Source organism: Lygodium microphyllum, chromosome 2, assembly GCF_053477565.2.
Source record: "Lygodium microphyllum isolate KBCC chromosome 2, Lygodium_microphyllum_v1.1.10, whole genome shotgun sequence".
NCBI lineage: Eukaryota > Viridiplantae > Streptophyta > Polypodiopsida > Schizaeales > Lygodiaceae > Lygodium > Lygodium microphyllum.
In genome coordinates this window covers 105,568,732-105,584,080 of record NC_141136.1, presented here as the reverse complement: position 1 = coordinate 105,584,080, position 15,349 = coordinate 105,568,732, and the positions used below count along the sequence as shown (strand labels likewise).

The window sequence follows — 15,349 nt, the reverse complement described above, 5'->3', positions numbered from 1 at the left end:
TAAACTTAGCCACCATTTTCTGAGAAATCCACTGCAGAAGCTGCTTTGGGGGAACATCAACACCCAAAGGGTACCCAAGGTGCCTGACAATGGAGCCACGAGGAACAACCAGACCCTGCCAGTCCAAGGACTGCATATCCGACTCCGTGCAACTGAGAATGGCTGATTTGAGGGCATTGATACGAAGGCCGGACGCCTGACCAAAGAGGCTCCAAACATCCAATGTGCTTCGAAGGTTATCCCTGTCCGCACGCAAAATCATAAAAGTATCATCTGCCAGGGATTGGCTAATGAAGTGCTGTCCTGTAGGAAGCGACAGTCCTGCCAACTGAGAAGAGGCTGCCATATGAGATAACATCGAAAGAACTGGATGTGTTGCAAGGGCAAAAAATAGAGGGCTCAAAGGGCACCCTTGTCTGACAGAGCGGGCAAGGACAAATGGCTCAGTAACACCTCCGTTCAGCATGACCCGCGAAGATGCTGCAGCGCTAATGGTGTATATTAGACGAGACATCCGCGGACCAAAGCCCATAGCAGACATAAGTTCAGCAACGAAAGACCAGTCCAGATAGTCAAAAGCCTTTTCCAGGTCCAGTTGAATCAGTACGACCTCCTGATTGGAATGCCTGGCATAATCAATTGCCAGTTGAGCATTCAAGACATTGTGTAGGATATTTCGGCCCTTGATGAAACCATACTGGAGAGGGTGCACAATGGTCGGGAGATGCTTATGGAGTCGATTCGCCATTACTTTGGAAAAGATTTTGTACATTGAACCCATCAAAGAAATTGGGCGCCACTGTGTCAACTTAGATGGCGATGGAGCTTTAGGAAGCAATTTAATAAGGCCTTCTTTCCATGAGGAAGGCATGATCCCCGTTTCCCACACCTGCTGAAACAAAGCTTGCAAAGGTTTCACCAGTTGGGTAGCAAAAGCTTCAAAGAACTCATTAGTGAGACCATCCCAACCCGGGCTTTTATCCTTAGGCAAGTGTAGCAAGACGTCCATAACCTCTGCCTCACAAATATCGGACTCCATAGTAGCTTGCATATCTTGCGGAAGCTGATTGCGGACCAGGTCATAAAAAGTCGAACGGGCCTGAGTAATTTGGGCCGAAGGTGGAGAAGTGGAACCGAGAAGGTCACTGAAATAGTTTCTGCACATATGCACAATAGTCTGCGGATCCAGGATAAGGTGGCCTTCTGCATCCTCGAGTCTGGTCATATTTTCTCGAGCAGGAGAGGCATGGAGAGCTCGAAAGAACTTATGGGTCTGACATGCACTATCTTGCAAAGTTTCCGTCAGATGTTGCAGTTTGGCCTGCTGATATGATTTCAACTGGAATGCTTTAATAAGATCAGCCACCCGCATGTCCAGTGCGAGCAGGAATGCATCATCCGGAGTGTCCACCAGCAGAGAACGAACCAAAGCCAGCAGATCCTCTGCTGCCTTGCGACGCTGCCGACAAAGAGAGGCATGATAAATCCCATACTGCCGAGCGACCCGCTGCACATTAGAGAGCAATCTTTCAAAAGACGCAGTGCCCTGTGAAGAGAAGTCCAAGACGAATCTGTCAATCAATTGCTGCATATAGCCCTGAAAGAGTGCATGCTTCAGGTAAGATGAGTTGAAGCGCAAAGGGAGTCGGTCCAGAAATCGCTTGAAAGGTGCAATGGGTTGTGCAAGCAGCTCAAGCTGCAGAGGGAAATGATCTGACAAGGCATATTGCTGCAACACTTTGATGTCGAGCATCTCGGGAAGAAAATCATCATTCTGCATGATATATATACGATCCAGTCGCGACCATGTTGTTGCATACTGGGCAGAATGGAAAGTAAACCCTGTAGAAGACGGGTGTAGCCAGGACCAGAGATCTTGCTTAAGAACAGCAAGAGCCAACTCATGCCACATACGGCTTTCCGGCGCGTCCATTACTAAATGCTCCGATGTGGACTAGAAAGAATCCACACACATATTGAAATCCCCCATGAAGAAGCCCCGTCTGCCAAGTGACAAGGAGGTTGGAACTCTCTCTCTCTCTCTCTCTCTCTCTCTCTCTCTCTCTCTCTCTCTCTCTCTCTCTTTTTCGTAAAACGTAATTATATTAATTACGAAAAAAATACAAGATTACAGGATTACAAGATACATGATGACACAAAGCCAACATGTGAAGAGGTTTTCTCTTTCTCTCTCTCTCTCTTTTTTCTGATTACAAGATACACGAGGGCCCTAGGCCAACGTGTGGGGAAGCCCCGTAGTAATGCACTGAAAAGGATACACCAATCATGGCAACGACCCAGAGGCAATTGCCAAATGCCACGGATGCAAGTCCTCCCGAGGGAGCAAGTCGGAGTGTCGGATGATATCTAGCTGCCAATGCAAGAGCCCTTTAAGCCTGGCAATATGTCGGGGTACATTAGAGGCCGAATCAAAAAGAAAAGCATTGCGTGTGGTCCAAATGTGCCAACATCCCCAATATCTGAAAAAGTGAAATAAGATCTTCTCATGCAACTGTGGCGGTGCGGGATACTTCGGGCGCACAAAAACCCAGTCGAAAGGAGTCAGCGAGGGCCCCACCACCGCGCGCCAAATGTGCGACAAGAGCGACCAGATATTCTTGGCGGGCGGGCAAGAGAGAAAACGATGTCGGGCCGATTCCGGCGGTGTGGTACAGAAGAAACAATTGCCATTCGAGATGCGACGCTTGGCAAGGGCCGAGGCCAGAGGAAGTCCACCAATCATCACCCGCCAAAGAAAAACCTTGCATTTGAAAGGTGTCTTATTTAGCCAGCCCTCCATCAGCGTTTTCTGCCACCATGACAGCCATTTCCGCAGTCTCCAAACAGTATTAGCTTTCTCTCCCAGCCATTGGTGATCTTGAACAAGAAGATGATACACCTGATTAGTAGAGGCCTTTTCCAGACTCAGGCGGCCTGCAAGGTCCCAATCCTGCCAAGGGCAATCCACAGTCAAGGCCGGAAAGGGTTGCCGACCCTGAAGTTCCAACGAAAGCTGCTCCCATAAAGCACGGTATCCACGCGGGATCTTGAAGAGTCGCCGAGCAGTCCGAAATGATAGCAGGACATTGCGAGTGGTAAGGGTGGCATCCGCAACCGACGTCACACTTAAACGGGCCATGCGATTAAGTCTTGTTCTGAGTTGCTGTTTATCTTCCCATGAAAGGAGTCTCGATACTGCCAACAATTCCAGCTGAAAGGAGTTAGTCTGCAAGCGGTCCCCTACTGGGTGCCAACGGGCCTTTTGGAGCACCGCTTTCCAAGAGCCGACCAAGTGCAGTAACAAAGAGGAAGAGGGACAGGAAATACGAGAGTCGGCATTAAGGACATGCCACCAGGAGGCCCGAAGCCGTGTGTTGCCATGGCGGAGCCCACTGTCCTCAAGAAAATAACGGGCTATGATGGTCCATGGATGATGGTCCACACACATGGCACGGAAAAGGGACCAACGGAGAGCTAACATATGAGTGTGTGCATCCAAAATAGCTCCTCCACCCATGCGCTTAGGGGTACATGCGTGTGACCAGGAAATCCAGGAAATGCTGGCCTGCAGTGAGTCCTTCTTCCACAGCATGAAACGGATGGGATGAGTGAGGGCCTTCAAAGTAGTAGGCGTCCATGGCAACAAAGGCAGGAAATATGTTAGCATTGGAAGCATGATTGTCTGGGCCACTTTGAGGCGGACATGGAATGGCCACGCTTGCGACTTCCAATACATAAACTTCGCGGCCAGTTTGTGTGAAATCCACTCCAGTAGGTCTTTTGGCCGTACATCCACCCCCAACGGGTATCCAAGGTGCCTGACAATGGAGCCACGGGAAACCACCTGGCCTTGCTAGCCTAAGGACTGTAGATCAGGCTCCGTACAACTGAGAATGGCTGACTTAAGGGCATTGATGCGAAGCCCAGAGGCCTGACCAAAGAGTGTCCAAACATCTAATGCCCTGCGAATATTGTCCCTGTCCGCCTGCAAAATCATAAAGGTGTCATCAGCCAAAGATTGGCTAACGAAATGCTAACCCAATGGAAGAGACAGGCCGGCCAGCTGAGTAGATGCTGCCATGGAGGATAACATTGAAAGGACCGGGTGAGTGGCCAGGGCGAAGAAGAGAGGGCTCAGAGGACAACCCTGTCTGACCGAACGTGCAAGGGCAAATGGCTCTGTAACTCCACCATTAAGCATAACTCTGGAAGAAGCCTCAGCGCTAATGGTGTAGATCAATCGGGACATGCGGGTACCAAAGCCCATAGCCGACATGAGGTCTGCAATGAAAGACCAGTCCACATAATCAAACGCCTTTTCCAGGTCCAATTGGATCAATACCACTTCCTGACCGGAGTGCCGTGCATAGTCAATAGCCATTTGCACATTTAAGATATTATGCAGAATGTTGCGGCCCTTAATGAAACCATATTGGAGAGGATGCACAATAGCTGGAAGGTGCTTGTGAAGCCGATTCGCCAGCACTTTGGAGTAGATTTTATACATGGAGCCCATCAAAGAGATTGGTCTCCAGTGTTGCAACTTTGACGGCGAAGGGACCTTTGGAATTAGCTTGATAAGGCCTTCTTTCCATGAGGAGGGCATGACGCGCGTTTCCCATACTTGCTGAAACATGGCCACCAATGGCTTCACCAACTGCGTGGCCGAGGTCTGAAAGAATTCATTAGTGAGACCATCCCAGCCAGGACTTTTATCATTCGACAGGTGCAACAAAACGTCCATAACCTCGTCCTCGCAAATATCCGTCTCCAAAGCGGCTTGCATATCAACTGGAACCTGCTGGCGGACCAGATGATAGAAGACCGAGCGGGCATGCGTAACCTGGCTAGAGGGCGAGGAAGAGGAACCAAGAAGTTCCATAAAATAGTTTCTGCACATAGTGACAATGGTCTGCGGATCCGTTACCATGCGACCTTCCGAATCCTGGAGTCTGGTCATATTCTCGCGGGCCGGAGACGCATGCAAGGCGCGAAAGAACTTATGAGACTGGCAGGCGCTATCTTGCATTGTGTCCGTCAAGTTGTGCAGCTTAGCCTGTTGATAAGACTTCAACTGAAACACTTGAATAAGATGGGCCAACCGCCTCTCCAGAGACAGCAGAAAATCATCATCAGGGGAATCCAGGAGCAAGGAACGGACCAAAGCCAGTAAGTCTTCTGCTGCATGTCGACGCCGGCGGCAAAGCGAGGCATGATGGATCCCATACTGGCGAGCAACTCGCTGCACATTAGAGAGCAACCGTGCAAATGAAGGCAAGCCCTCAGAGGCGAAGTCCAATAAGAACCTCTCAATCAGCTGCTGCATATAGCCCTGGAAAATTGAATGCTTCAAATAAGAGGAGTTGAAACGTAAAGGGAGCCTCTCCAGGAATTGCACAAAAGGGGCAATAGAGTGTGCCCGCATCTCAAGCTGGAGGGGGAAATGGTCCGACAACGCATATTGCCGCAAGACCTTCATTTCCAACATCTCGGGAAGAAAATCATCGCTCTGCATGATATACATTCTGTCCAGTCGCGACCAGGTAGTTGCATATTGTGCGGAATGAAAAGTAAATCCTGGAAAAGAAGGGTGAAGCCACGACCAAAGATCTTGCTTGAGCACGTGCAAAGCAAAGGAACTCCACACCTGGCTTTCCGGCGTATCCATTACCGAATGCCCTGAAGTGGACTGAGAAGAGTCAACACACATATTGAAATCTCCCATCAAGAACCCCCTTCGGCCACGTGACATGGAGCCCTGCAAAGTGGACCAAAGATCCCGTCGCGATGCGGGATCATTCGGAGCATAGAGACCCAACAGCCATAAAATCTCTCCTTCAAATAAGACTTCGATCACCAGAAAACGGCCCTGCACATCATTTTTAACAAGGACAGGCTGATATTTCTCATGGACAATCATCAGCACGCCCGAATAGTGCGTAGCATGGGTCCCTGCATAAAAGAGACGGAATCCATGACAATGTATCACTTTCCCTGCTTCACCGTGACTTTTGTGCTCAACTGCACACAATACATCCCATTGGTTCTCGTGCAAGACGGTCCACATGGCATGTTGCTTATGGCGAGAGCAAATGCCTCGCACATTCCACGTGGCTATCTTCATGTATCCTCAAAGAAGGAAGTCAGGAACGAGGCGCCTGCTGCCTCGATTTCACCTTTTCCGCAAGAGCATCCAGGACACCCTCATCCAGAAAATCAGCCAATACTGCGAAAGAATTCTGGCGACCTGCTTTGGAGGTAGAAGGGAAATCCACTGCCTTGGGAGAGGGGCGGGGATAACGCCGATCCCAGGGTGTAATAACATTTCCTTTGGCATCGAACGCCAGCTTGGCAGGTGGGCCTCTGGGGCCGTCGGTATAGGCTCTCCTTGGAGACTGATTGCGGGGGCCCGACGGGGCCGTAGGATGCGCAGCCTCCTGTGGAGTGGCCATTTCTTTCCGGCGCGTATACGTGCGCACGGAATCCTGGGAAGCGGAAGGCCCAGGATCCGCCAGGCCTGCATCCAACTTTTTACCTTTTTTAGGACGTGCCTCAATCCAGTCAGTGCGACGGGAATCCACACTCAGGACCTGTTGTTTGCCTTTATCCATGACCTGAGGAGACTGAAAGGCTTCCGGGGGCGTGGCATCAAGCACCATGTCGTCCTTGGGCAGCACAACCTGCGCATCCTCCGAAGACGTTTGCTTTTCAGGGCATTCGGCCATGAAATGCCCCAGTTTACCACATGAAAAGCAGTGGCCCGCAAAGTTGCCCCATTTTAAGCGAAAATACAAAGGATGCATGCCCGAGCAATTGAGGCGAAGCTCTCTCTCTCTCTCTCTCTCAGCCTTTACTAGCAATTGTGCAGTGAAACCATCAAGGTGATCCACATTTGTGCAACATTCCTCGTCTCAACCAATCACAAGCCTCATAAGAACGAGCACACTCTGTAGTCAAACCATAGAAGTGATCCTCACCCATACAACATTTCCTCATTTCAACCAATCACACACCTTAAAATGAGCACGCTTGATGATAAAACCATAGATGTGGTCCTCACCCATACAACATTTCCTCATCTAAACCAATCACAAGCCTTAGAATGATTGCATTCCATAGAGAAACCCTAGAGATGGTCCTCACCCTTGCAAGATTCCCTCCTCAAACCTCAAAATGAGCACATATCCTCCCCTTCACTATAATAAATAGCAATCCCATCATAAAGTAGAATTTTCCAACCATAATTACAATCCTTTCCCATCAATAAACAAATTTAACTAGAGCAATTCTTTTAATTTGAATAAGAGAACTAATTATGAAAGAACACCTCAAACCGAATTATCGTGACAAGTTTTGGTACAATCTGCATCCTAGATGACATCTTTTGAGTTCATCAAAGGAGAAGCTCGGTGGATTTTGATAGAGCTCCGCGCAAGTATGGAGAAGAGGGGAGAAAAGCTAAGAGAGAGAGGCTCCCTCTAACTTCGCCCACGTCTACAAAGTGGAGTCTCCTCGAAGAGAGTTGTCTCCCTTAGGCTACTTGTGAACTATTTATATAGATAGAGAGAGGGGCTTGCCTTAAGCTTGAAGCAATCTATTTATAACACTTGAGACTTCTTAATCCTAATCATTAAAAAAGTGGAAAGCTATTGCAGTTATTGAGTTCCCTTGTTTGTAGACTACGATGTTGAACTCTCCATCTTTCCACTCAATTCACCTCCATAGTTTTAGTATATGCTACCACATTTTTGTGCATGTAAGAGCAACTTATTTACTTAACCATTTACACAAGATTTATTACGTGATCACTTAGTCACATCACATCAAGTGCTTTTTTAGTGGTGTTAGTGACCGTCCACGTTTTTACGAATTTAAGGGTCCAAAAAAAGTAAAAATGTAACCTTTTTGCACTCCCATGTAGCTTGCGGATAAAAATTCTTGCACAATAGACAGAAGTTAAAATAGCCATAACTTTTGATCCAAAACTCTGAATTTGGATCCATTTGAACCACAACAATCATGGTGATCAGCTATAGGATTTATCACTTCAATTTACATGTTTGTCAATGTTTAAAAATGCCAAACTCAACTTTGGTGTTTTCCTACAAGGAATTCCTACCAATATCTCAAAAAGTCAACAACAAAGAAGTCTACTCATAGATTCCCTCGGGACAAAATAGTCCAATGCAAAATACAAAGTACAAACAGTCCTATAGGGGACCTGCATAACAAAAAATATGTAACAAAATTCTCATTCTTAATTTAGTTAAAATAACCAAAAAGAAAATATATTTGGGTACCTCCTAAGAAGGATCTTTCCATGCCTACTCTTGTGGGCCACTTGAATCTCTCAAGAAATGTCGTATCCTACAGTAGCCCCAAATTCTTCATTTTGGCTAAGCGATAAAACAAGAATCTGGATCTATACACCACTTTCTACCTTCTAAGCCACCACCTAAATCCTCTGGTCTCTCAAGTTTTGTTGAACTTGTGAGAAGGACAGATCGAAGCTCAGCTGAGAGTACACTTGACAGTGAAGAGAGTGTGATAGCACCACACCCAATGCAATAATCAAAGAGTGTAAGACGCAAGTACAAAGTACAAACCTTAAACCTTAGGGTTGCTAGTATGTGTTCACATCCGAAAGGTGTAAAACACGATAAGTGCCCAAACTATGTAACATAGGCACATAAAATAAAAGAGAATAAATCTGGGAAAAAAGACCTCTCGTAAAGGAGAGTAAAATGTGTCCCAGTGTCCTGCCGAGGATCACTGACACTTCTCTGTGAGCATACGCGTGAGTCAAACCCAACAAACCCCCTTGGAGTAAAGAGTGATCAATATACAAGGGTCATCCATCAAAGGAGATCAATATTTAAAGCATTGCGGAAGACTTCAAATTTGTCATAAGGAAGAGCTTTGGTTAAGATATCTGCTACATTATTGGTGGTAGGACAGTAGACAAGACTGATATCACATGCATGTAAGCTCTCTCTGAGAAAGTGATAGTGAATCTTGATGTGTTTCGTGCATGCATGAAACACTGGGTTTCATGACACTGCAATGGCACTCTGACTGTTAGTGAACAAAGGAGTAGGCTCCGTGACAAATACATCCAAATCAACCAACAAGCGTCTAAGCCATACGCATTCAACTGTGGTAGTGATTGCTGCCTTGTATTCAACTTCACATGACGATGTGGCAACAGTGGATTGTTTCTTGCTAAGCTAAGAGATGCAAGATGAGCCAAGAAAGAAACAATTACCGCTAGTGGAGTGATGAGAATCATAATCACCAGCCCAATCAAAATCACTGTAAGCATGTAAGTGTAGTGATCTCCACTTGGCATAAAGCAATCCAAGAGTCCTAGTACCCTGCAAGTAATGGAAAACACGCTTGACAGCTTGCCAATGTGACATGCATGACTGATGCATATATCTACTCAGGCTTGAAAATGTAAATTGTATGTCTGGCCTTATGTTGCATAAGTAAATGAGACATCCAACTGTTGGAGCATACATATGGATATCAAACAAGTCACTGTCATCATGCAAGGACAGCTTTAGTCCAGGTTCCATTGGTGTACAAATTGGCTTGCAATCCTGTAAGCCAAACTTGTCAAAAAGTCTACCAATGTATCTAATGGCTTTCTTCCCAACAGGCAAAGACACTAAATCCCATGTTTGATTCTTTATGATAGAATCAAACTCAGCTTGCATTGTTGCCATCCAATGCACACTATGTTATGCATCCTCAAAAACATTCAAGCTCCTCATCATGAAGTGTATGGTATGTGCATCATCATGCATACAAGCTTGCCATCGAGTATGACCAGTCAAGTATGACCAACAATAGGAGCATCCAAATGACTATCTTTCATAGTTTGCAAATACCATCTAGACACCTACCTAGCTTGCTGATTGTGTACAAGCTCTTGCCGAATTTCAAATTCAGCATCTTGCTGAATATTGAGATCAGCCATAGGCTGATTTTCTGCAATATTCAATGAAGCAGCTGACTGAACTTTAAGTTCACTTGTTGAAGCTCCACCTATATCACCGAAAGAAATGGGCAGCAGCCCTTCACATACATCATTGGCAGCCTGATATGTATCAAAACCCGCAAGGGAGAATTCTGATTTTTCATCAAAAACCACATCCCTACTAACAAATACCTTCTTAGAGACAAGATCATATAGTATATATCCTTTGCTCTCATTGCTGTATCCCAAAAGAATGCATTTAACAACCTTGTTATCCAACTTCTTTCTGAGTACCTTGGGAATGTGTGCATACGCAATACACCCAAAAGTATGAAAATGTCCAGTAGAAGGTTTCCGGCTATTCCAAGCACACATAACTGCTTCCATCTAAAAACTGTGTGGCGAGCTCTTTGCTTTCAACATACATCTGGCCATCTCCATGAGTGACTAATTCTTCCTCTCTGCAACCCCATTCTGTTATGGAGTATAAACAATAGTATACTATGGACAATGTCTTTCTGTTTTAAAAAAGAATTCAACATAGAGGACATGTATTCCCCCCCCTCAGTCCGAACGGAGAGTCTTAACCCTATAGCCAGATTGATTTTCAGCAAGTGCTACAAAAGCCAAAAAATGCATTATACACTTCTGACTTTTTCACCAAAGAGTAGACCCAATAAAAGCAAGTAAAGTCATCAATTAAAGTGACAAAATAGTAACAGTCACCCAATGACTTTGTCTACATAGGGCCACATATATCCGAGTACACAATCTATAATCTAGCAATTGCTCTAAAAGCAACATCACGAGGAAAGGAAAAACACATTTTTCCCAAAATACATCCCTTACATATATGCCTAGGAGGTCTCTCCGAGAAAGGTAAATCATCAAGTATCTGTGTATGCTATATAAGCATCAAGCTACCCTTACATATATGCCTAGGAGGTCTCTCCAAGAGAGGTAAACCATCAAGTATCTGTGTATGCTGCATAAGCATCAAGCTACCATAGTTTACATACCCCATGCAAGCATTCCATAACTCCGTCTATGACACAGCAAGAGAGAGAGTAGATGCTAGATAGACTGACTAATCAAGTGAAAAAGCATCCAACTCATACAGCCCATGACATAAAGTGCCACTCAAAACCAAGGTCATGTGTTCCTTATCTCTAACCATACATCTGTCATCATCAAAGGTGACTTGCAAACCACACCTTGCCAAAGAAGAAATAGACAAAAAGTTCTTCTTTATGCCTGGCACAAATAAGGCATCCTACGAACAGAAAAAAGAGCCATCAATGGCTGTCAACACAATCTCCCCAATGCCTTTAACAGGGTATGATGCATTGTTGGCACACTGTGCAGACTTGCCAATAAGGGCTACAATAATGGGAAAAAACAAATCCCTGCGGGATGTGGTATCCCTAGAAGCACCATTGTCAAAAAACCATGTGCTCGTATCCTCCGTAGAGCTAAATGCTCTATCAGCTCAAGAAGAGTTATAAGTGCATGAGTTATAAGTGCATGTGTAAAAACAATAGTCGCTATCTGCAACAAAAGACGCAGACTCAATAGTAGTAGAAGGTGCATCAAAAACAAACATCCCTGACTCCTCCTCCTTGGCTATGTGCTTTCTACATTCTATGATGTAGTGTCCTGGCTTCTTGCAATAGTGGCACTTATCCTTCTTGGCTTACGTGCCCCTCCAATTTCTTGTTGCTCTATGAAGTACCTAAATACCCAAACCTCTACGGAGCATTTTTAGCTTGGTTGCCCTTACTCTTATGCCTTGTCATAAAAGCTTGCTCATAGGCTATAACATCCACACCACTATTCTTTCTTTTCTGCTCTTCCTCTAAGAGAAAACTGGCCAATTGAAGGAAAGTAAGTGGCTGTGGGAAAATCCTCATTGTGAGGTTCAAGGCCGTATGAAAGGCTAAATACGAGGGCAACAATAAATTCAAAGTAGTAGATATCAACTATGCATTTGAGTAATACTCATCTACATTCATAAGCTACTTGTGCAAATCCTAAATTTTATCTTCATCGCTGACATAATCCAAAAGATTCTTGGCAATCAACACATTTTTCATCATAGAAGACCATAGAGAATAGTTGTTGCCATCCAACCTACCTCCTTGGACACATATGTAAATGCATCACCTCCTTGATTGGCCATGATAAATGTCACTAATCAAGGAGCAAAAGAGCAATACTTCAAGCTGGACCAACCTAGAAATCTTAGAATTGCCATAAATTACAATGAGCACTTTGCTGTAATTAGCAAATTTAATCACACACTATCAAAAATTGTCTGAAGTACACACTGTCCAAGCTGTAAACAGTACTCAGCAGCGCTAAAAATGCAAAAACCCCAAAATTTCTTGTCCCAAAATGCACGAGAGTAGTCTATTTGAGACTGTCACTGATGTACATTTTCCAATCTATGAGCTAACAACAAAAGACTCAAATTTTTGACCTAAAATTTCACAAAATCTCTGCAAGAAATGTGTCCTAGACACTTGCAAAAGTAGAGGGATATTGCCTAGGCACAAGCCCCTTCCACGAGATGAAAACTGAATTAAAAAACTTGAAAAAATGAATGATTTTTTCATGTTTACCTTTGATAATGTAGATCTGAGCAGATCTGGTGGTCCTGGCGAGCCTGGGGCAGGGATAGGGAGTGCAAAGCTGGGGGGCGCCTGTAGCACTGACGGTGCCTCCAAAATAGGGCAGCGCTGAGCTGCAGAGGTTGGAGTAGACAGGTGCTACCTGCTCAGGTGATGGAACAAACTGCAAGTGGTGCAATTGGCACAGGCAGCGAGCCTACTTGGAGGCAAGGCTGGAGGTTGGTGGGCGGTGGTGCTGATGGCGTTGGCAGGGCAGCCCAGGAGGCGGACCAAGCACTGCTGGTGGCAGTGGAGCTATAGACAGCTGGGGGCTGTTCTGCAGGGTGAAGCAAACCAGTCTGAAATTGGAGGAGGGCACTCAGATCCTACTGGTTGCACAGAGAGAGAGAGAGAGAGAGGACTGAGCTGAACCTGGTTCTGATACCAAATGTGAGAAGGAGGACAGATTGCTTAGCTGAGAGTACAGTTAACAGTGAAGAGAGTGTGAGAGTATGATAGCACGACACCCAATGCAATAATCAAAGGGTGTAAGATGCAAGTACAAAGTATGACCCTTAAACCTTAGGGTTGCTGGAGTGTGTTCACACCTGAAAGGTGTAAAACTCAAAGTGCCCTGTTATGAAAAGCATACAAATTGGGAGACGCATTAGATGAATACAGTTTATGCAGTAAGGACATAAATCCATACAAATTTAAAAAGCTATGAAGAGCTTAAATTTCGGCTGAATGGAATTATAGAAATGCCTTTGAACAAGCAAAGCAGGTGTAGTGGTGTCCACCCTGTAAGAACCATCATATATGGCAATAGAAATAAGCCTGAAATAAAAAGCATGCTAAAACACAGCCAATGCAAACAAGAGCCTGAAATTAAAAAGCATGATAAAACACAAACAGAGATTTAATGGATTTTTTCACATAGGAGGTGGTTTAATTTACCATTAAGAGAGATGGCTGCTCACTTTTCAGCTCTCGAGTTCTCTGCCTCCATTTATTAAGATAAGAGATTACACATCCAGGCCTTCTCCTTGCTAGGAAGCCCTGGACCACTTTTTGCTGATGACCATAATCCTTCAACACTCTAAGAACTTGATATTGACACTTGAATGTTGCTGATCTGGGGGCTGTGTTTGCACTGAGAAAAGAATGGCAGATGCAAGTTAGGAGGCCAAGATGCAAGTTACGAGGCCCTATCCCTGCAGTGAAATGTAGTTCAAAAGATCGCACACTTAAAACAAAAGAGAAACCCTCTGTTTACAGTCTGACAATTGTTCTGAATTCCTACCTTTTAATGGCATTAAGTTTTGTTATTTGATGCTTATCATCAGATTCATTGTCAAATACTAACCAATCATTCTGATACAAGTTTTCCTGTTCTCTGCTGTATCTGTATGCTAATGTTTTCCACAGTGAAAGCATTGTTGTAAGCCACCAATTCTTAAGCTTTTGTAGTGCAAATAATTCTTGCTTTACTTGCTCCCGTTGGATAGCATATATATGGGCCCAAGTGGAAAAGGACAGCTTCTCAAGCACCAGCCCTCTCCACCTTGCTGCTACAAGGGCTCTTTTCCCATCTGTTCTTCTACCATGTAAAGTTTTTGCTTGTAGACATGCAAGTTTTTTAGATGCCCATGGGTGCCTCTCTTTGGCCCAAAGTTGCTTTAGTGATTCAGATAGCTTCTTCTCACATTTTCTTTTTTGTACAACAATCTTCCAGCCCTCAATTGCAGTTTTAAGCCAAAACCTTGACCACAGCTTTACAGCCAGGTCCCTTTTTAAGCCCTTAATGTTTATGTGCCTGATCTCAATGAGGTATTTCCATTTTCGAATTGCTCCTCTGGTTGAATGCAGCAACTCATGCACAAGCCTCCTTGAAATGAAAAGAAAAACAAAACAAGAATAGCAATGAATTATCATTGCACTCCCCCCCCCCCCCCCCTTCCCAAAAAAAAAAAAAAGGAACTTCCATTAATGAGTCCCCTTGGGAGAAAGTATCCGAAGGCACAATACAAAAATGGCCATGTGAGGGAAGTTTTCTTTTTACAATACAAAATATGAAGTGAAAGTCTATTACAAGGCACGAGTGAATAGCCAATTAGGAGGCCCGTAGTCCCAAACCATGGGTGGCTGACATTGAAAGAAAGTGTTATTGAGCTAAACATACGTTAGCTTCTTTAAAACAGCACCAAAACATGCTTAGCTAATGAAATAAACCTCTTTATTAAAAAGAAATGTGTTCCTAGAGAGTGTATGTTTCCCATAAGCACAAACCTATGGGGAGGATTCAAACATTCTATAAGTAGGCATGTTGCCCTCCATCTAGCCCCCATCTAATTTTTGCAGCTTGCAAGTGCCTTCTCATTGTTGTCCACACCCTATTTGCGGCACACTCCATTGGTGAATCCATCATTGTTTTCTACCATTTGTCACCTGCTACCAAGCCTTCCACTGCAGTTGGCAACTGTTCTCAGCCTGGTGGCTGTTGTACCAGCCTGCACTTTGCTGTCATCTCACCTTGTGGAGCTGCCGTACTACTGTCCCTACTGTCAACCCGAGCTGATGTCAACATTTTCAATGCATTTGCACCTATCTACTATGGTATTGCTGAAAACCCAGCCCCAGACTGCTGTGTTTTGATCTAGATGCTGCCGCCTTGACTGCTGCTGCCCAGACACACCTCATTTGCAAATTTTCACTATACATTGTCGTCTAACCGAGCCTACACAAGTTGCATTTGCTC

The 15,349-nt window shown here is 44.9% G+C and overlaps 1 protein-coding gene across 5 annotated transcripts in view; it reads right to left on the bottom strand.

Annotated features, from left to right (window-relative positions):
• The window catches only part of LOC148040138 (uncharacterized), a 206,149-nt gene that overhangs the window by 124,490 nt on the left and 66,310 nt on the right, over positions 1-15,349 (bottom strand). For 3 of the 5 annotated variants that reach the window (XM_087696996.1, XM_087697014.1, XM_087697033.1), the window contains 2 exons: positions 13,958-14,479; positions 13,549-13,744 (listed from right to left, as the gene is read on the bottom strand). In XM_087696996.1, the coding sequence (XP_087553122.1) occupies positions 13,549-13,744; positions 13,958-14,479 (718 nt within the window). The remainder of the gene's footprint in view (positions 1-13,548; positions 13,745-13,957; positions 14,480-15,349) is intronic. The other 2 variants (XM_087697005.1, XM_087697024.1) reach the window with 2 other exon arrangements.